General features: G+C 46.5%; 1 protein-coding gene across 50 annotated transcripts in view; it reads left to right on the top strand.

Moving 5' to 3' along the window:
* LRRFIP1 (LRR binding FLII interacting protein 1) overlaps positions 1 to 21,618 on the top strand; it is a 167,290-nt gene that overhangs the window by 116,943 nt on the left and 28,729 nt on the right. For 30 of the 50 annotated variants that reach the window (XM_033229758.1, XM_033229733.1, XM_033229731.1 and 27 more), the window contains 6 exons: positions 441 to 518; positions 9,909 to 9,944; positions 10,735 to 10,860; positions 12,727 to 12,798; positions 14,851 to 15,021; positions 17,901 to 17,993. In XM_033229758.1, the coding sequence (XP_033085649.1) occupies positions 441 to 518; positions 9,909 to 9,944; positions 10,735 to 10,860; positions 12,727 to 12,798; positions 14,851 to 15,021; positions 17,901 to 17,993 (576 nt within the window). Of the gene's footprint in view, positions 1 to 440; positions 519 to 9,908; positions 9,945 to 10,734; positions 10,861 to 12,726; positions 12,799 to 14,850; positions 15,022 to 17,900; positions 17,994 to 19,255; positions 19,349 to 20,544; positions 20,678 to 21,618 lie in introns of those variants that run through there. The other 20 variants (XM_033229755.1, XM_033229756.1, XM_033229752.1 and 17 more) reach the window with 7 other exon arrangements.

Genomic DNA, 21,618 nt, shown 5'->3' with positions numbered 1-21,618 from the left:
TGCTTCCACTTGGAAAGATAGTGGAGAAGCAAAAATGTTCCCTTGCTAAAGCGCCAAGCACCCTGTCTGAGTCTTCAGTTTCTGTGCCGGAAGGCAGCTTAAGTTCTCAAAACAGTCACTTCCACATCCACGAGGTGACTTTCTGTGTCTACACGGAATGCGACTGCACACCCAATTGAATGGGTGCTTTGTGTTATTTTCTTCTTCCCTACTCTGAGAAATTCTGTGTTGCTCTGATAATGTGATTTTTTTTTTTATTAGCAAGCACTGATTTGAATATGCGTTTGCTGTCTAACCCTAACTCTCTTTTCCTTGCCATGCGTGGCTAACCTCCACCACTCACACAGCATGTTTTCTGTCGGCCTCTATTCTCCTTGCTCCTTTGCTGACCCTGTTCCTTTGTTTCTGGCTGCGTGTCCTGGCGGCGGCTGTGTGGGCAGCCCTCGGAGTACAGCGGCCACCTCAACTCCAGCTCCCGTGCCTCCTCCAGGGCCAGCTCGGCCCGGGCCAGTCCTGTGGTAAGTTGGCCTCCTGGCCTTGCTCCTACTCAGCGTCATCCTCCCTCCCGCTTCCCTTTACCCTCCTCTTCCAATGTCTCCAAATTTAGAATATTACTCTGCGGTGATATTATTAGGATTACATTGCTCAACTTTTCAAGGACCATAAAAGAAATTGTTAGCAGTGCTTAGAGATGGGGATCTTAGAGGAGGGAAACTTTATACAAAGGGAGAAAGTAATATAGCCATGTGCACGGACGTGTGATTTTCTTTTTATGATTAAAAAATTTGAAGTATTGACTCTTAAATGTTTTGCTTGAAGTGTTACCTGTGACCAAAGCCAGACAGCGTTTAAGGTAAAGCGTGACCTGTAGATGCCGGGATGCTCCCAGTTCTGCCCCAGTCATTCGTTACCCTGCTGGTTCTCAGATCCTTCGAAATGTGCGGATTTACAGCCCTGCATCCTGTTTGTCACTCAGCGTGGCCCAAATTTTGTTTCACAAAATAGGAGCCCTGTTAGGTTGTCTCCAGCTCGTGAAGTCTCATTATTATGTGTTTTTCCCTGGGTTGTTGGAATTTTAGACACGGTTTTACCTGATCTGATACTCAAAGGTGACCCTATCACTCTTTTTAAAGGAAGAGTTTGCAGGACAGTTTTGGCCTGGGGGCGTGGGAATGGAGGAGGGGAGGTAGGCATGTGGCCAGGGAAGGGGCTCCAGGCTGCACGACCCGACCAGGGTTCCCGCCCTCAAGAGCCAGTGGGAAACCTTGGGGACAAAAAGCAAAGATGGGCCAGGCGTCTCTGTTCGTCTCCACCCACATCGAAATTTCCAGCCTGAGCTGGGTGTGGTGGCTCACACCTGTAATCCCAGCGACATGGGAGGCTGAGACAGGAGGATTTCTTGAAGCCAGGAGTTGGAGATCAGCTTGGCCAACATAGGAAGATCTCCCCATCTCTTAAACAGTAATAAGAAAAAAATTGGCCGGGCGCGGTGGCTCAAGCCTGTAATCCCAGCACTTTGGGAGGCCGAGACGGGCGGATCACGAGGTCAGGAGATCGAGACCATCCTGGCTAATATGGTGAAACCCCGTCTCTACTAAAAATACAAAAAACTAGCCGGGCGAGGTGGCGGGCGCCTGTAGTCCCAGCTACTCGGGAGGCTGAGGCGGGAGAATGGCGGTAAACCCGGGAGGCGGAGCTTGCAGTGAGCTGAGATCCGGCCACTGCACTCCAGCCTGGGTGACAGAGCAAGACTCCGTCTCAATTAAAAAAAAAAAAAAAAAAAAAAAAAAAAAAAAAAGAAAAAAATTAGCCAGGTGTGGAGGCACGCACTGGTAGTCGCAGCTACTCAGGAGGTTGAGGTGGGAGGATCGCTTGAGCCCAGGAGTTCGAGGTTGCAATGAGCTGTGATTGCGCCACTGCATTTCAGCCTGGACAAGAGTGAGACCCTGTCTCTAGAAAACAAAAACAAAAACTTCTCCCAGCCATAGAGCCATTAAAATGTGGCTCTTAAGTTAGTCACTGAGCACCATACTTCAGCATGCTGAGCCCTACAATTTCGGTAACGTTCCTAGTTATCAACCAAGAAGTCGCAGCGCTGAGACCTCCGCTTGCACAGATGTACCTTGTTTGGCGGGCTTTTCCTATTACGGTGCTGGTGATTTGTTTTAAATTAGATGCAGTGTTTTAGAACTGTGAGGTTTCCTACCTCGCACCTGATACCTGCATTCAGGTATCAGCAAATGCAGGTATCAGCTTCTTTGGGAAAGAAAACCCAGGGTCTCTGGCCACTGACTCTGCGGCTACGTTGCAGAACTGCGCAGCCTCCACCCCACCCACTATTTTCATGACCCCGAGGCCACGGCCCAGGTGCCGTTCATCACTGTGCAGCATGGCTTTCCTTGTGCTAGAGGAATGTTTCCTCCGTCCGGCCGTGGAGAGCAGGAAAGCAGAGTTCAAGAGGGGCGGGTATTACAACACCAGTGCCTGTTTCTCTGGGGGAAGACTCTCCCCTCTGTATAAGTTGCAGACATCCAATCTTGTCACGCATTTGGCTCTACCCAGCTGGCCTCACAGGCATTTGAGTTTGTGTTCCACCCCTCCCCATCCCAGAGCCCAGCAGTCAGCAGTGAGAGAAGGCAAATGTGTGCAGGGAGTGCGAGGCAGCAGCTACCGTGCAAACTCCAGGGGCACACCGCCCCCCAGTAAGTCTCTCCCCGGAGTGCATCAGGCAATAACAGGAAGATCCTCAGCTGTTTGTTATGACATGATTTCCCATTTTCAAACCTGACAAGTTGGTCTTGATGCTGTTACTCAAATAACCGAAAGTAAATGGTTGTGAACTAAGACATTTCAGATCACAGACTCAGTAAGCCTGGCCAGCCGCCACGCCTGTATCTTCCTTTCAGTTGGGATCTCTGTATTATCTCATACTCTATAGTAGACCAGTAAACATAAGCTAACTTACGTGATCACTTAAAACTACCAGGAAGAAACATTTTCCGTAATAAATTTAATGTAGAATTGCTTTGTCTTCTCACATTCACTTTTTGGAAAAGAAAATATAAATATTGCCAGGCACAGTGGCTCATGTCTGTAATCCCAGCACTTTGGGAGGCCGAGGCACTTGAGGAGTTCGAGACCAGACTGGCCAACATGGAGAAACCCCGTCTCTACTAAAAATACAAAAATTAGCCAGGCGTAGCGGCACATGCCTGTAATTCCAGCTACTTGGGAGGCTGAGGCAGGAGACTCACTTGAACACAAGAGGCAGAGGTTGCCGTGAGCCGAGATCACACCATTGCACTCCAGCCTGGGTGACAAGGCAAGACTCCATCTCAAAAGAAAGGAAAAGAAAAGAAAATATAAGTATTTACAATTGACAGAAGAATGTTGTGGCTTTAGTTTCAGTGAACCGCGAACACCCTTAATGCCCTCCATACCCTCCGCCTGGTTCCATTGCCCTCCATACCTTCTGTCTGGTTCCAGTGAGACATGGCAATTGGATTTTGTTAAGCATTGTCTTTATTCAATCATATGATGAGGTCACAAAATAACAGGGCTCAATATAGCCACTTAGAGATTCAAATGACGCAAATTTCTTTGTCATATGAAATTGACTGAAGAGATTGAAATGATACAAATTTCTTTGTCATGTGTTTTCTAAATTTGCAGAAAATTTACTCACAGGTGTAGTAGATGATCATAAACAGAGAGATGTGGGTTCAGCCTTCCTGGGCGTCCTGGGACCTGATGGGGGTGGGTGATCTCCTTATATCTGCTCTTCCTTCCCTGAATCAATTGCTCAACTAACAAAGGTCAGTTGATTGCGGGGCGGTTGGCACACTTAGGGAACAAAGGTCAGTCCCGCAGTGAGGGACAGGGCTGTCCCCTTCCTCATCCTGGGTGCCTTATGTTGGTTGGGGACCCCACATCTGATGAAACCTCCTGTATGTGATTCTTAGAATGCAGAGGGGTGTCTGTAGGGTACAGGGCAGTTCCCTAGGGGATGTGGTTATGGTATCCCTTGACTGATCGTGTGGAGGATAGAAGAACGGTGAGTACAGGCAGCATCTCTGGTATCTGAAGAGAGCCTGGGAGACAGAACTAAGCTAGCTCATTTCCATAATTTCTAAAACTCATGGTCCTCTTATACTGAATCGGCTCCATTTCTGCTTTCTGTCTTGGGACATTAACACTGTTGCTGGTATATTTTGGATCTCCTGGGCCAACAGAAAGTGCTAGTGGGTGTGTTTGGCCTTGTTGATGGGAAGAAGCCAGGAGGGCCTGGATGGGACTCGCCGGTCCTTCTACCTGGGAGGCACGAGCAGCAGGTCTTGGGCAGGGCCTGGAGTAAGCGTGGTGGCAAAGGTGAATGACCCTCCAGTCTGGCCTTCCTTGGGGTCACATGGAGCAGGCAGTACTCTGAGGCAGGGAGTTTCAGAACCCAGGTTCAAATGTCACAGCTCTCATTCCTGGTTTGGGACATCTAGCTGGCCATGTAAACTTCTTGTGCCTTCCCTGGAAAGAGGGGTCATGATTCCCTCAAAAAGCAAAAACAAAAAAAAGAAAAAAACAAAACAAAAACACATGGTTACTTTATTTCTCCTTGGCTGGGGTTAGCCAGGGATGGGATACAGTTGTTGTAGCGAGAGCTCATGGGAAATGCTCCCAGGCCGAGGACTTCATCAGGAACATGTATCCAGGGCCAGTATGAGTGAGGACAGAGGACAAGAAAAATATGCAGTCAGACAGGGTCAGCCCTGTAGGCTCTGTAGGGAGTCCCGCCCTGGGTTTGGGAGACACAGGTGCACAGGTGAGCATGTCACACCCATTACAGGGGAGGGAGAGCTGGTGCCCCCCGAGGGGTGGAGGGAGGGCAGTGCTATTAAAGGGCAGTAGTAACCAGAAAGAAGGAAGTGACTGCTTGTCCCACTTCGAGAAAATGAAAATGCTTCAGTGTCCAGAGACCACCACCAGGGTCAAGACCTAAAGTTTTCTCCACCCACTTGGTCCTCCCAGGGTCCTTGGGAAAGCAGAGAGGGCATCGGCCCCATGTCAAGACAGACATAGAATACTGTTCTCACCTCATTCTCGTCTTCGTCCATGCTGTGGATGAACTGTTTTCTTCCTCTCCAGCATGGCCAGGATCTCCTCCTTGAGGAAGTTGTGTTTCACTCATTCACTCTTTATTGAGTACCTAGAATGTTCCAGAAACAGGGCCGTTGTATGAGAAATGCAGACTTGCCCCCGCCCTCATGGGACGCACAGACGGGGCAGATGGAAGCTCATCGGGTGATCACACATGGTGTGAAGCCCAGCAGCGGGGGTGTGAGGGGAGGCAAAGGTGCCTCCAGAGAGCTGGAATCCGGAGGTTTGACGGCCCAGGCTTGGGCCATACCCAAGCAGAGTGACTCCACCTGGTGAAGCCAACAGGTCTGGGTCATCCAAGCCCCAGAATCCCACTGGGAACCTGGCAAAGCCACCACGTTTCTGAAACATCCATCAGTAATGTCCTGAGGGGAGCCCGGGTCGATATCTTCCCTTGTGTACTCAGAGAAAACAGGAGCAATGAACTCAGATCTCTGCCCGTTTGAACTAGAAAAACAACACTATTTTGACTCATGTTTTTTGTTGCACAGAGAGGCAGGGGCAGGGACCAGGTGGAAAAATGGGTCTTGAATTATAAACACCAGAGTTCAAAGATAAGTCATTCAGGCTAAAGTACATATTATGGATTTATAACCAAAAACTGTCACCCTAATGATAGACTGTGCTATCATTTAAATGTGAAGGAAATTTACCCTTAAAATCAATGTTTTCTGAGCAGTGTTTGCTATTAATTTGTGTCTCAAGAGGGACCTCACAAGGATATTGCTTCGGTGATCCCTTTTTCCACCAAGTCTGGTGTTGCCTGGCTGGACACTGGGGACAGGTTCTTTTTGTACCTGGGCCCTTGAGTAGGGTCTCTCTGGGTACGTGAACAGGTGCCACATATTCTTTCTCTAGGAAAATGGACAGGCAGCTGGAACGTGGAAAACTTGACATTTTAGCCTCACCAGGCATCGTGTGTACAGGAGCCTAGATAGTAAACTCCTTTAGACACAATGTTAGAAGTTTGGAATTAATAAAATAATGTGCTCTTTGAAGCGTTTGTTTATGAAAGGAAAATTGACGTAAACTAAACTTCCACAGAAGTGTTTTAGAAGTGACTGTTTCCAGTAGATTTTCAATGATGTCTTTGTATACACTCAGCTGTGACTATAAAATATGACACACATACTTTATAAACCTGTGTGAAGTTTTCACCCTGACCTGAAATGTTTAGTATCACTCACAATACGAAAGTCATGAAGCTAACAGGCTGCAATGTGTGCAGCGCTGCTGCCCTTCCCGTGCAGGAGGCCACTGTCTGCAGGGTCCGGTGCTTTCCTGCCCTGGGCTAGGGTGGGTGAGCAGAGCAGCCTGGACCGCCTGCAGCCACCGTGTCCTCTGGACCCCTCTCTGCACCATGCCCACCTCCTCCGGGTCCCCACACCATGTCATGCAGTGGCTGTGACAGTGTTTAAAATCCTGTCGTGTCTTAGATTTCTTAGTCATTTTAGGTGGGAAGTGCTGTGCTTTATGTCAAGATGAAACACAGCACCTGATTCCTTACCTGGCTCTGCTAGGGCTTAGGAAAGTGGGCTTGTTAAGGTGGGCTCCGCTGCCTGCAGCTTCTGTCCGGGCCTGGCCCCTGCAGCTGCGACACACCGCCATCTGGTGGACGCGAGTGGGGCTGCGTGGCTTTCCACGGGGCTGAACAGCCTTCCTGTGTTTCAGGAAAGCTGACAAATTCCTTTTTCATTCAGAAGACACACAAAATGAAATTTACTCTGCTATGTAAAACAGAGATAGGTTAAATGTTCATTGCCATCGCCTTTCATCAAGAGCTTAATTTTTAATTTTTCTCTGCATGGTCTCTACTTAAAAATATGCCCAGATTTTATTTTGAGTCCGTTACATTCTTCGGAGCAAGGACTTTTTTAAAATGATAGAAGCAGCAAACTATGGCTTTTGGGGGTTTTCCCCTTATTTGATACTTTACAAATTATAAAAAAAGTAGATATAGACGGTTACAATTAAAACCATGCAGAACAAAGATGTGTTAAAGCCCTGTCCTCCCAAAATCAAAGTTTATGGACCACCTGTTTATTCTTTCTCAGCTTTCTTGCAAGAAATACCAGAAAGAAAAAAAAGACTTGGGTAGGCCCTTCTTTTACGGGCACAGATACCTTTGTAGGTAAACGAATGCATCCCTTGAGCTTCGTTTATTTCTCCACAATATTTATCCATTGCTGACCAGCAGCCAGAAAACATTCATTTTACACCGTGGAGCAAAAGTGCTGCAGGCTTTTCAGTGGTAACTTGGCAGTCTATTAAACTGGATTTTCATATTCCACCAAGAGTTAAACTAGCCTCTTTATTTTCATCTTATTAATATTTGTTCTACAAACTAACTTATTCTAAGGGATAAAGGCTTTGGGCCCAGGAGATTTAATGAATTTATTCTCCAGGAAACTAAGTGCTAGATAGTTCACATTTCCTTGTTATTTAAAATTTTATTTATTTTATTTTATTTGTTATTTTTTTTGAGACAGAGTTACACTCTGTCGCCCAGGCTGGATTGCAGTGGCATGATCTCAGCTCACTGCAACCTCCGCCTCCTGGGTTCAAGAGATTCTCCTGCCTCAGCCTCCTGAGTAACTGGGATTACAGGTGCATGTCACCACACCCAGCTAATTTTTGTAATTTTAGTAGAGGTGGGGTTTCACCATGTTGGCCAGCTTGGTCTCCAACTCCTGACCTCAAGTGATCTGCCCGCCTCGGCCTCCCAAAGTACTGGGATTACACACATGAGCCACTGCGCCTGGCCTTGAAATTTTGATTTGAAAAACATTTCAGAAATATTTTTATTCCCACGTGAAGAGAAGAACCACACTTGAATTGCTCCAGTCATCTCACAACTCAGAACATGGCTGCAGGGCTTCTGGGGCTCTGCTAGATGAGATGGTGCCCATCTGATCAGAGTCTGCCTTGGTACCCGTCTGATCAGAGTCTGCCTTGGTACGCATCTGATCAGAGTCTGCCTTGGTGCCTCCAAGTACACAGTTAGGCTGATGTGGCATGCACATCTGAAAAAATAACTCTAGATGTGCATTTTGACACATCAGCAAATGCAGGTGGTATGGGCTACAGTTGGAGAGAGCCGTCTTCACTGCGGTATAGCTGGGCCGCACCCAGCGTGAGACATCAGGGAGGAGAGCTGTAAACAGCTGGGATTGTGGACAGCTCCCATGAACACATGGTCTAGGCAGGGCCTTGGGTGGGTCCTTAGGAGCTGTGGCTAAGTGGGCAGAGGGACCACCCCACCACCACCCTGCCCACAGGGCTTATTTAGCAAAGAGGGGAGAGAGGCCAGCCTGCCCCTGGCTGCATCCTACTGGCCTGAAAGATGTGGCCTCTCTGCCCCCATTTCCGCTCCTGCTCTTGGAACACAGGAGACTGGTTCAATGAGAGTAGAAAGTTTATTTTTGAAGACCCGGGTGTAGGGTGGGTGGGTGAGACCGTGTGATGGCTTTGGGAGCCAGGCCGCAGGGTTTAGCTTGGATCTGTTGAGTAGAAGACCCTTAAACATGGCCACCCTGAGCTAAGAGCTGGTCCTGGATTTTGCTTTCTTCTGGATTAACTGAGTATTTTGTGGGATTCCATTTGATCCCTTAACTGGCTGACCAGCTGTGACTCCTGGTTATGTTGTTTTAGTGCTGCTCCAGGTGTCCTTGGAGGAGAAGTTGAAGGTACAGGGAGTTTGCAGGAGGGAAGGTGGCGGTTAGTGAGCCTTCCTGGTGGGGCCGGATGGTGAGGGCAGGGGCATCTGGTCCAGCGTGGACTCGGGCCATAGATGGAAAGTGGTCATTTGGAGGTCACCATCTCTCTGGTACCCTGACCATAGCACCTGCACCCCTGTACTGAGCTGCTGGTCCCCGGCACCAGCGTCTGTGCAGATCAAGTGTTGGTGAGCCGTGGCCTTGGCAGCTCTCCATCAGGATTTCTCAAGCTTCATTCTGAATTATCTCTGTGTGACCTCACAAGGGTGACTGCAGAGTCCCAGGTCACTGCTCAGATCTGCTGAATCAAGCATATGGTCTGCAGTTGCCGGGCATGTCTTTGGCTGATTTTCTGACAACCAAAGTGAAAAAGTTCTGAGCTACAGGAAGCTGTGTTGAAGACATGATGGGGAAAACATGATTAGTTGACAGCTTTTCCCAGAGAGTTTGGAGACAAACTCAATCTTGGTAACCTTCCCAGTGGGTTTATGATAACATTCAATGTGCAAAAAAAAAAAAAAAAAAAGCAGCACTCCAGGTAGTTAATATTTGTTTAAACAACACTTCCCCACCCTGAGCCCCACAAAAAAAAAAAAAAGGAAAGAGAAAAAAATAAGCCTGTCTTTTGTTGGGTCCTGAGCCAGGAAAGAAGTAACCCCACTACCAGCCTCTGCCTCGTGTCCCGAGACGTCCTCATGGTGCAGGGCCATCTCCAGGGTCCGTTCCTCATGTGCACCCCCTCTTGTAGTTCCACAGCCTGCTGTGGGTCCCAGTGAGACTCCTACCTGAGGACAGGAGAAGAGGGTCCTCAGGGACATCCAAATGAGGGCAGGAGAAGGGGCCTCACAGACGTCCAAGTAGGAGAGGTGGGAAAAGCCAAATTTGGAGGATCCCACTTTTTTGCTTCTAAATTACGAAGGAAGTGAATGTTTTGTTTTTTTGTGTGTGTTTGTTTTTTGTTTTTTATCATTCTTAGCCCCTATCTTCATGTTATCCATTTAACGCTTTTAAAGTATTTAATATGTTGTCCATTTTCCTCTACAGGTAGAAGACAGACCAGAAAAAGATTTTACTGAGAAGGTAAGGAATCGTTCATAAATCTAGAGGGTCCCGAAAGTTGTGGATGAAATTGATAAGAAAATATGTTGCTTGGTCTTTTTAATAAAGATGTTCTCCAGTGAGGGAATGGACTAGAAAGCGGCCCACCTAACCTGGCATCACCTCCCTGTAGGTAGGCCACCGGGAGTCCTGTCCAGTGTGCATTAGACCCTGCAGAGCAGGGAGGCGTTTATGATGGGCCCCACCATGGAGTTTAGGGTTAATCCAGCTGATCACAGAGCATCCAGGAGGTGCCTGGAAAGATCCTCTCCTTATAGCTTACCATAAGTCCATGAAGAGCTTCCAATTTGGAAATGGAATTAAAGTAACAGTCCTGTGATGTTAGATTTACATGCAGTTTTGGTTTTGTCTAAAATCGCATCTGGGTTAGTCCGTTCTCACACTGCCATGAAGAACTTTCCTAAGACTGGGTAATTTACAAAGAAAAGAGCTTTAATGGACTCACAGTTCCGCATGGCTGGGGAGACCTCAGGAGACTTACAGTCATGGTAAAAAGAGAAGCAGGCACCTTCTTCACAAGGCCACAGGAGAGAGAACATTTGAAGGAGGAACTGTCGAACACTTACAGAACCATCACATCTCCTGAGCGCCCACTCACTATCGTGAGAACAGCATGGGGGAAACTGCCCCCCGATCCAGTCACCTCCCACCAGGTCCCTCCCTCGCCCTGTGGGGATTATGGGAATTATAATTCCAGATGAGATTTGGGTGGGGACACCCATATCGGCATCTGATCCTCTCAACGTTCCAGGGGTCTCGTAATATGCCAGGCCTGTCTGCAGCCACGCTGGCCTCTCTGGGTGGGACTTCCTCTCGGAGAGGCAGCGGAGACACCTCCATCTCCATCGACACCGAGGCGTCCATCAGGGAAATCAAGGTGAGATACTCTCTTCTTACTCAGACTTGGGAGAACCTTTTGTAAAAATCAGTCTTTAGATTAAAAAAAAAAAGACTTAATTCATAAAGTTTTGGATCTTTCTTCTTGGTCCTGTCTCCCTCACCTCCCCTAAAATATGGTGTTCTAACAACAAGACCCAGCTCACATAGTGTCTCCTGCAGGAATCTGATCCTACCCACTGACCCCCAGCAGCGCGGACTGTGTACCGGCCCCCTCTGCCCCTCAGCACCCGGGGCATACCTTAGTGAGAGCACTAGGCACGTTGTGTTGATGCGCTTGGTCGTCTCTGTGTGCTTGGTCGTCTCTGTGTGCTTCATCGTCTCTGTGTGCTTGGTCTGCGTAGACATTCAGTCCACATGTTTGGACACCAGACAGCTTTACCTACTTTCACACGACCTTCCCCGCTAAGTATGTTCCCCTTCGGCCTAGAACATGCCCTTTCCTTTCTCTTTGTAATATGCCTTTAGTAGATCTCATCTCTGTATTTTAATGATTTCTTTTCTCCCACTGTATTGTAGGTACTATTCTCTGCTCTATCCTCAGCACCCAGGACAGTGCCAGGCATTTGGTAGCATTCCATGTGTTAGAGAGAAACATAGTGCTATTTGTTAAAGTAACTAGGGACAGTGCATCTGAAAACCTGAAGACTGGAAGGGAAGGTGAGGTGACTAGACCTGTGTCCTCCAGGGAGCAGAACCAAGACAGAAGCAGCTGAAAGGAGCCAGAATTGACTCTGTTTCTGAATTTTCTAGTGCTTTAAACTAAGTTTAAAAGAGAAGCAGCTCCCACTGGGGATGTCTGAGCAGCTGCATGGCCATTTGCCAGGGAGGACAGATAGGGATTTAAGCATCCACCAGAGGTTGGCCGGGGTCACCTTGAAGGTGCTTCCAACACCTATGTTTTATAAGTTTACGAAACCAGAAGAGCCGTGTCCCATGTGCCACCCCTGGGCCACCTGCAGCTCCTCATTGCTTCCCTTTTTTTCCTTTTTCTTTTCTTTTCTTTTTTTTTTTTTTTTTGAGACAGAGTTTCGCTGTTGTTGTCTAGGCTGGAGTACAGTGGCGTGATCTTGGCTGACTGCAACCTCCACCTCCTGGGTTCAAGCGATTCTCCAGCCTCAGCCTCCTGAGTAGCTGGGATTACAGGCGCCCGCCACCATACCTGGCTAATTTTTGTATTTTTAATGGAGACGGGGTTTCGCCATGTTAGCCAGGCTGGTCTTGAACTCCTGACCTCAGGTGATCCACCCACCTTGGCCTCCCAAAGTGCTGGGATTCCAGGCGTGAGCCACCGTGCCTGGCCTGCTGTTTCTCTTTCTACAGCAGAGTTGGTGGCAGTCCTGCTGTTTCTCTGCCCTTAGCTTTGCGTGCCACTCATTTGTTCAGGTACTTACTGAGAGGCTGGCTCATGCCAGATGCTGTTCCAGGCACCAATAATTTGGCAGAGACTTGGAGCTCCATAAATGCAGGGAAAAAGTGTTGCTGATTTCTGCCTCTAGCATCTCACTGTATCTTGCAGAGTAGGAACTCCAAGTACTTGAATGAATTACTGAATAGGAGTTGAAATAACCTGTACCATTTTCAGAAGCTCTATTTTGCCTGTTTTTTAAACTGTGTAAAATCCTATGAGATACACCAGGATTGCATAAAATCATGTAAAAATACCACGTGGGATACACCTGAACTTTAATCTTTAAATAGTGAAGTTTATTTTCCTTTAACACTTAATAAAAAAGAAAATTGGGTGCTCAGACTACCCAAATAGGAAGTACCCTGAAGTATGAAAGATTTAGGGAATCACCTGTTTTCCCTTGACATCATCTGCCTTTTCTGCCATTTCCCCCAGGAACTCAACGAGTTAAAGGACCAGATTCAGGATGTAGAAGGCAAATACATGCAGGGCTTGAAAGAGATGAAGGTACCAATTCACAGAAGTCTGGTCTCACCTTATTAACCCAACTTCACTGAAAAAAAACAAAATCCTAAAGAAATTCAAAGTGCATGCTTACGTAAAGAGGCTCCAGGTTGTAGAAGAACTGAAAATGGCAGGAATGCTGGCATGGGTGTACACTCACCGTTTTCCCAAATGCATTGTTTGAACCAAAACTTGAAAATGTAACTCCCCAGTAGAAGAGGTTACTAACATACTCCCTGACGCATGTCTCGTACTCACCATCCTTCCCCCAGGCTTCAAACCAGTTTCTTATCTCCCATAGGCGTGTACCAGACACTTGAAGAAGGTTTGGTTTTCTTCACCTTTTGTTGTAGCTGTATACAAAAATGCTTAGGTTGATTTGCTTCTCAAAATATCTGATGTCTACTAATAAGGCCGTCCTCACGTGCCACACTTTTGAAACATCCCAATTATTTGCATCCTGTAAAATGCTGCTAATTGAAGTAAAGACTGACTGTGGCATTGGCTTTCTTGGAGCATGTGCACCCTGCTTTTAGAGTGTGCATTGACTTCATTGCACCAGCCAGGAGATGTGGTTGCCCTGTTCCTTGACAGTAAGGTGATCAATCAGTGACTGTCTTTATTAGGGAGCAGCAGATTGTGGGTCTGGAAGTAGGTGGCAAATCTGTTACTTCCTTTTCAGCCCCCCCAGAAAGTACCTGAGAGGTCGTCTTTTAATATCAAAGGGCACCAGACAGAGGAGGTGACATCAATCATGACTAATTCATTATCTCATTATCTTCATATCTGTCACCTTTCCTGAAAGGGGGAAAAATAAGACTCTGGCTTTCAGTTCCTGAGAAAAAGGAAGCCCCTTGGCCAGGCGCGGTGGCTCACACCTGTAATTCCACACTTTGGGAGGCCGAAGCGGGTGCATCACCTGAGGTCAGGAGTTTGAGACCAGCCTGGCCAACATGGCAAAACCCCGTTTCTACTAAAAATATAAAAATTAGCTGGGTGTGATGGCGCACACCTGTAATCTCAGCTACTCAGGAGGCTGAATCAGGAGAATCACTTGAACCTGGGAGGTGGAGGCTGCAGTGAGCCAAGATTGTGCCACTGCACTCCAGCCTGGGTGACAGAGTGAGACACTGTCTCAAAAAAAAAAAAAAAAAAATTAAAAACAGCTGGTGAGGAGCCACTGAATCAACCAGAGACCCTCTGGTCCCACCTGAAACAGCTGTCCTGGTGTGGAGGTGCAGAGCTAGACCAGCACTGGTCCCTCCAGCCCCCTCGTAGCCACTGCTGCACCTGACCAGGCAGCTCCTGCCTCTGCCTTTAGCTCTGCATGTATGCGCCCTGACGGCTCTGCTCTGTGTTCTGGGATCACCTTAGCCTCCTCATGTTGGGGACCTGCAAGGATGTGAGGCAAGTGAGGGCGTTGCCATGCATATTTTACAGGCCTCTTTCTCTGGACTGTTCTTCAAAGGGAATGACCTTTGTCTTTCCAGGACCTACCCAGTGAGATCTGCATGCCATTTTCCTATGGGTCAAAAATCTGAAATCACTACTGCTCCTTTCCTGGTTCATAAGCCAGAGTAGGGCTGGTGGTGGTCACTGTGGCTTGTGGCCCTGAGTCATTATCTCAGCCATCACACACTGGCTCTTTCCCAGGGGCTGGTCACACGCCTCTAGTGATTCTTCAGCAATCTGTTGAACAGCCTGACATCCAGCCCTAAGACACCATGCGGGGAGGATTCCCCAGCTACTGAGTGGGGCCAGAGACTCTACTGCCTCTGTGACAACATCCCTTTCCATACTGGTGTCTCGTTTGTTCTAATGAGTGTGTACATTGCTTTTACTAGCGAATTTTCTGAGCAATGAGAATTTGACCAAATTGAAAAGGGGAATTTCCATGCATTTGAAGTTGCCGTGTGTTTCTTTCTCTGATCCATTTGCTCTAAGAAATATAGTCTAAGTTTAGGACTGAGGGTTTTTTTTTTAACAGAATACTGAATGATTCTTTGTTTTGATTTTTTTTATTGCAATTTCAAAAATATGACCTGCTTTCCACAGGACTCTCTAGCGGAAGTTGAAGAGAAATATAAGAAGGCTATGGTTTCCAATGCTCAGCTAGACAATGAGAAGACAAACTTCATGTACCAGGTTGATACCCTCAAAGATATGATGCTGGAGCTTGAAGAACAGCTGGCTGAATCTAGGCGGCAGTACGAAGAGAAAAACAAAGTAAGCATTAGTATGATGCAGAATGTTAGGATAGGCTGGATGCAGTGGCCCATGCCTGTAATCCCAGTACTTCGGGAGGCCAAGGTGGGAGGATTACTTGAGCCCAGGAGTTCAAGACCAGCCTGGGCAACATGGCGAGACATCATTTCTAAAAAAATTAAAACAATTAGCCAGGTGGCACATGCCTGTAGTCCCAGCTACTTGGGAGGCTGAGGTGGGAGGATCACTTGAGTCCAGAAGGTTGAGGCTGTGATGAGCTGTGCTGACACCACTGCACTCCAGCTTGGGCAACAGAAAAGACCCTGTCTCAAAAAAAAAGGGAGTGGTAGGGTGTGTGTGTGTGTATGTGTGTGTGTTTACATGTATGTGTGGATATATCGTGTGTATGTGTGGATATATAATGTATAATTTACATTGTGTATTTTTGTATTTTTAAACAATGGCTCTCCAGTTATCCAGGAAATCCAAACATCTGAGAATAAAAGTACCATACTCTTTGCCAAGTGACTTGAAATATTGATACGTATAATTTCAACATGTAAACTAGAGACAGTTTTTCTAGGAGAACATGTAAGCTAAAATCAAACTGTGAAAAAACATACCTATGAAAGAGCCACCGTGCTCAAATAAGGTGCGATCAGATGCCTCAGGATTTTCCTGTTAATATATATTTTCTGATTTTTATTTTATTCTCTCTTAACACCATAGAGAAATAGTTATGAGTATCAAAGGTTTTAAGAAAATTATATTATTTCCTGCTGATTGGGAAAAGACACAGTTACTCCACTTAAGAATTAAATATATCGGCCGGGCGCGGTGGCTCAAGCCTGTAATCCCAGCACTTTGGGAGGCCGAGACGGGCGGATCACGAGGTCAGAGATCGAGACCATCCTGGCGAACACGGTGAACCCCGTCTCTACTAAAAATACAAAAACTAGCCGGGTGAGGTGGCGGGCGCCTGTAGTCCCAGCTACTTGGAGGCTGAGGCAGGAGAATGGCGTAAACCCGGAGGCAGAGCTTGCAGTGAGCTGAGATCTGGCCACTGCACTCCAGTCCGGCGACAGAGCGAGACTCCTCCTCAAAAAAAAAAAAAAAAAGAATTAAATATATCATCAAGCTCAGAGAAAGACAGTCTTATTTGAGCTTTCATTAAGAACCACTGGAACTAGTTTGTTGATAGCAGATATCAGATATAATTTCTAGCGTGAGTCTCAGGCATGAGTCATGTGTTAAGATAAGTAATGACAGCGGACTGATTCCATGAAGGCTGGCTTGGATGTTCTTTAGATAGAAAGCAAGGAATACTTCTTTCATATTTTTAGGAATTGTCCAATTTTTTGGAGATTCTGAGAGAAACAGAAAATGTAATGTCTGAGTGTTGTTGTTGTTGTTGTTGTTTTTAACTGGCTGATATCCTCTAAATCCGAAGGGTTAAAACCAAGGTACCCTTGATAACCCTCAGGCCTGCTTCTTTGACTGCTATAGAATTGAGTTGGAAGCTGCAGATTTTACCCCAGAGTTCGTGACAGCTGAACTCTGAAAGAGGGGAGAAGCTTTTCACAAGACTGATGTCATGTGGGAACAGAGGAGTGGAGAGCACATCCCAATCCCCCTCAGGTGGGGGCCTGTAATGCATTTGCACTCCTCCTGGAACGCTGTTGTTAGGCACCATTCAGTGGACTGAGAACTCTCGAGTCTCACTCCAGAGAAGTTGGATGGTGCTAGAATGCTGTCCCGAGATGGACACAGGGCTATGCAAAGCCCCATAGGAGGGCCCTTGTCATAGCCAGGAGGGCACCAGCCACCCCCAAGCTAAAGGAAGTGGGTGAACAGAGGTGCTAGGGTGAGCAGAAGCTCAGGCCAGATCCCATCTCAGATCACCCGCCTGACAGGTCTAGGGAAGGGGTGTCCTGCAGGCCTGTAAGCTGTCAGCAAAGTGAGTTGGGTCCCAGGCCATCACCAGGGATGGCGCGGCTGTGACTGGGCAGGAAAACAGCAGAGCCGAGCTGCCAGCTTCCTGGGCTGAGCCTCGGGAGGGGAGGCGGGGCCTGAGGAGCAGCTAGGTTTTGCAGGCTCTTCACTTGCTCCCCCAAACTCTCCTGTTTTGTCCCTTAAGGGGCAGCCCCCCCGAAGGACAGAGCTGGCCACCAGATGTTCATGAGAGATGCTTAAGTAGGCCATATTTATCTCCTTTTTATCCCAAAGAGTCTTCCTTGTCATATTTCCGCAGGGGCCATTTTATGTTAAGTCCTTGCAGTGCTGTGGGAGGCATCAGGCTCCCTGGGGGCCCCTCCTTGGCTCTTGCTTCCCTGTAGATAAGAAATCAGGAAATCCTTGTTGATTGTATCAACTCGTCAGGTTAATTTGACAGTAAGTCATCAGGCATCATCTGTAAAGTCCAGAGGAATCTGTTTGTGTTGTTTCAAAGGCCGTGAAGTCCAGGCGCAGTGGCTCATGTCTGTAATCCCAACACTTTGGGAGGCTGGGGCAGGTGGATCGCTTGAGGTCAGGAGTTTGAGACCAGTTTGACCAACATGGTGAAACCCTGTCTCTACCAAAAATACAAAAATCAGCCAGGCCTGGGGGCGGGCACCTGTAATCCCAGCTACTTGGGAGGCTGAGGCAGGAAAATCACTTGAACCCGGGAGGCGGAGCTTGCAGTGAGCTGAGATCACAACACTGCACTCTAGCCTGGGTGACAGAGTGAGACTCCGTCTCAAAAAAATACATAAATAATAAACCAAATAAAAGACCTTGAAGATTGTGATGACCTAGTAGCAAGTGATTTGTTCCACAGAAACTGTCAATCATGAGAGCCTGAACTGGCGTGCCAGAAACATGGGATTCCACTGCTTTAGTGCTGTTTTTCTCCTTTACAGGAATTTGAAAGGGAAAAACACGCCCACAGTATACTGCAATTTCAGTTTGCGGAAGTCAAGGAAGCCCTGAAGCAAAGAGAGGAAATGCTCGAGGTAGGTAGCATTCTCCTGCTTTTCTTTTCCTTTTTTCCCTTTGGAGCATTTTGTCAGACCATGACTATCTTAGCTTAGGCTGCAGTAATGAAATACCATACATAGCATGGCTTGAACAACAGAAATTAATTTTTTCACAATTCTGGAGGCTGGGAGTCCAAGATCAAGGTTGGGTTCAGGTGAGGCCTCTCTTCCTGGCCTGCAGACAGCTACCTTCTTGCTGTATCCTTCCTCAAATGGTGGAGAAAAAGCAATCTCTCTGATGTCTCTTCATATAAGGACACTAATGCTATTTGATCAGGACCCCACTCTTATGACCTCATTTAACCTTAATTACTTCATAAAGACCCTATCTCCAAATACAGCCACATTGGGCATTAGGGCTTCAACAGATGAATTTAGAGGGACACCATTCATTCATGGCAATTACTAAAGTTTTCAGTTTTCTTAAAACTGAGAGTTTAGGCTAACTCTCCATTCCTAGATTTACAAAACAGTCCCTCTCGTTGGTGAACATTCCTATTCTTTGGTGATCTTGTATTTGTTTTCAGAGGTGTGGTAGACAGAATAATGGTCCCCCAAAGTTGTCCACATCCAAATCCCTGGAAATGGTAAATATGATACCTTACATGGTTCAAGGGCCCCTGCAGTTGTGATTAGAGACGTTGAGAGAAGGGATTATCCTGGATTATTTGATGGAACAAGGGTCCTTCTAAGAGGAAGGCAAGTCAAAGGCAGAAGTAGAGGATGTGACACAGGAAGCTGAGGTTGGAGTGATGCAAGAAAGGGGCCATGAGCCAAGGAAAGTAACTCAGTCTTAGAAGCTGAAAAAGGCAGGGAAACAGATTCTCACTAGAGCCTCTAGAAAGGCTTGATTTTTAGCCCCTAAGACTCATTTTGGACTTCTGACCTCTAGAATTACAAGAGAGTAAATTTGTGTTTTAAGCTGCTGAATATGGTGATTCATTACAATGGCAATAAGAAACTAATACAGGGTTGGTTTTTAATGTTTTGACTTAATCAGTTCTTTAACTGCTGCCCTGAAGTGAGAATTTCACCCAAAGCAGGTTTTCTTCCTGCACTTGAAGCCAGGAGTAGGAGAAGGAGAAAAATCTTAGAATGCTGACGATGAATTCAGGGTTGTTGAGGTTAAAGGGTGCTTGCGGCCTCACTCACTGTCCCAGCTCTCAGGTTATCTCTTGGGCTGGGGTTTTTCTTCCTCTTTAACCCTTTATCTGCTTTCTATCTGTTCCTTTCCTCAGGAAATCCGACAGCTACAGCAGAAACAGGCGAGTTCTATCAGGGAGATTTCTGATCTTCAGGAAACAATAGAGTGGAAAGACAAAAAGATAGGGGTAGGATTCTCAAGTCTTGAAAATCTACTCAAATGGGCAGCCTGCTTAGCAAATAGAGTTTTTTCGCTTAGCAAATAGAGTTTTTTCAGAGTCTTTAGTTTGCACAACTGCTTGTCTGAGTATGCATGCAACTCCCACATGACACAAAGTTGTATTAATTTATTTAATTTTATTAAGTAGTGAATACACTAACTTATCCAAATTGATATGAACTTGGAATGTGACATGGACTGTCCATGGAGGGTCTTGTGAATGCGTAGCCCTGCTCTCTGCCTGCCCCGTGGGTGGGCCGGGCCAGTGGTTGTTGAAACACCTGGAGTGAGGAGGGCACTCTGGGGAGGTCTGATGTGGGCAAAGCCAGACTTCTTGGGATTAACTGCCTGGCGGTGCTTTGAAAAAAAAATCTAAGCACCACCTGACAGATATCCCCACCTTGAAATGTTCCCCAGGGAAGGCCTCCACATACCCTTCTCCCTCCACAAGAAGAGAAGAGGCAGTTCTACACTTAGAATTGAAGAATAGGGGGAACAGAACCCCACAAAGTAACTGTTGTGATTCGTAACGACAAATGGTTTCCCCAAAATAGTGATGCATACACCCAGCTCTGATAAAGACGTCGAGATACTTGTACAAACTGTCGGCACATTGACTCAACAAGCCACACTGTGTTTCCACTGTCGTGCTCATCAGCACTTAGGATTGTGTGTATGTGTGTGCACGCATGCACACTTTAGGACCACTTTGTTTATCTGAGATGATGGATACCAAGAATCAACGTGTAAAAATAGTCTAAATGGCTACAACAGCTGTTCTGGGAGGTGCTTAAGCAATCCTTTTTCTTTATTGATCCCTCATTCAAGTGGAGACTTTGGTTAACTCTAACGCAGCTGTGAACGCGCAGACAAAGCTAGAAAGTGATGCAAATATAGTAACCTCTAGGACCCGGTGCTGTGTTTGTGTGCTTCAAAATGCCCGTGTCTTTCATGGAGTATGAACAGTAACATTTCTTGGATTATATATACTAAGTGAAAAGCTTAATACTTGGATTTTGTTAGTATCTTTAGGCAGAGTCTCTTTAATGTCTAGAGTCCACTAGTGTTTTGGATGGTAGAAGCCTCCTTCTGGTTCCCGCTTCTGAAGTAACTTGCTCATCTCTGCAAATCTTCTTCTTTCTCTTGGCTCTGCTGCACACTCAGGCATTAGAGAGGCAGAAAGAGTTCTTTGATTCCGTAAGGAGTGAACGGGATGATCTTAGAGAAGAAGTAGTCATGCTGAAAGAGGAATTAAAGGTATGAAGCCAAAGTACAGTTTTATAAAAAAAAAAAAAATCCAGGTGACAACAGCAAATTTTGGGATTCTGTGAATATGTGTGTATATAATTAATTTTATGTCATTGAGTTTAGATCTGTTAATAATTCGTATCTTGGGTTAACTGACACGGATGAGATGTAAAATAAATGTAGATTCAGTGGGTGGTACCCAAGGTCTTTTGATGTTGACAAACATAGCTCATCTTGAATGCAAGAATTTTTTGATATATTATCTAAATTTTTCTTATACTCATTAGTAAATTCTCCAGGATATTACTCAGACTTAGAGAATTAATTTGCCTCTTTATATTAAAACCCCCAATTTAAGGACTTCTCTAGATGAACAGTGACTTGGGTAAGTGGTTTGGGCAAGGATCCCACTAATTAGACTTTGAGACCTACTAGATTACAGGTGGAAGAAGGTTCCCTGTCCTTTGTGGGCCATGCCAAGGCGTCTTCATCTGCTGCTTGACACAGGTGAAGTGCCAATGGCAGCACTCTGGGTGGGGGTTTCCTGAACTGTCACCATCTGCTGCTTGGCCTCCAGGGTCAAAGCCAGAGCAGTGAGCCAGCCAGGTACAGGCTTAGAGCTAAGATTCGTAATTCTGCTCCTCAAAGAGGCGATCAGTACAGGGGAGTTCCTCACAAGGGAGACAGACGCGGGCGGCAGGAGGGCGTGGGTGAGTGATGTCTGCAGTTGCGAAGTGCCCCTATTTTCAGTGAATTCTGTTTCTTTTGAATATACTGAACGTTCTAGCCACCTCTTAATTCCTCCTTTAACGTAAGTTTCATATGACCCTTTCAGAACGTGTATATATTTCTTTCTTTATCTGGCTCTTCTTTTTAAAGAATGCAACCAGGGTTTTAAAATGAAAGGTTGCATGACAGTGACTTGCTTACGGCTCCACTTCACTACCTGTAGTTGAAAAGGATGCCCACAGGCCACTACCTGTAGTTGAA

This window comes from Trachypithecus francoisi, unplaced genomic scaffold, assembly GCF_009764315.1.
Source record: "Trachypithecus francoisi isolate TF-2019V2 unplaced genomic scaffold, Tfra_2.0 Lachesis_group13, whole genome shotgun sequence".
In the NCBI taxonomy this organism is placed as follows: Eukaryota; Metazoa; Chordata; class Mammalia; order Primates; family Cercopithecidae; genus Trachypithecus; species Trachypithecus francoisi.
The sequence above is the reverse complement of the archived record's forward strand: the minus strand, read 5'-3'. Positions and strand labels throughout refer to the sequence as shown.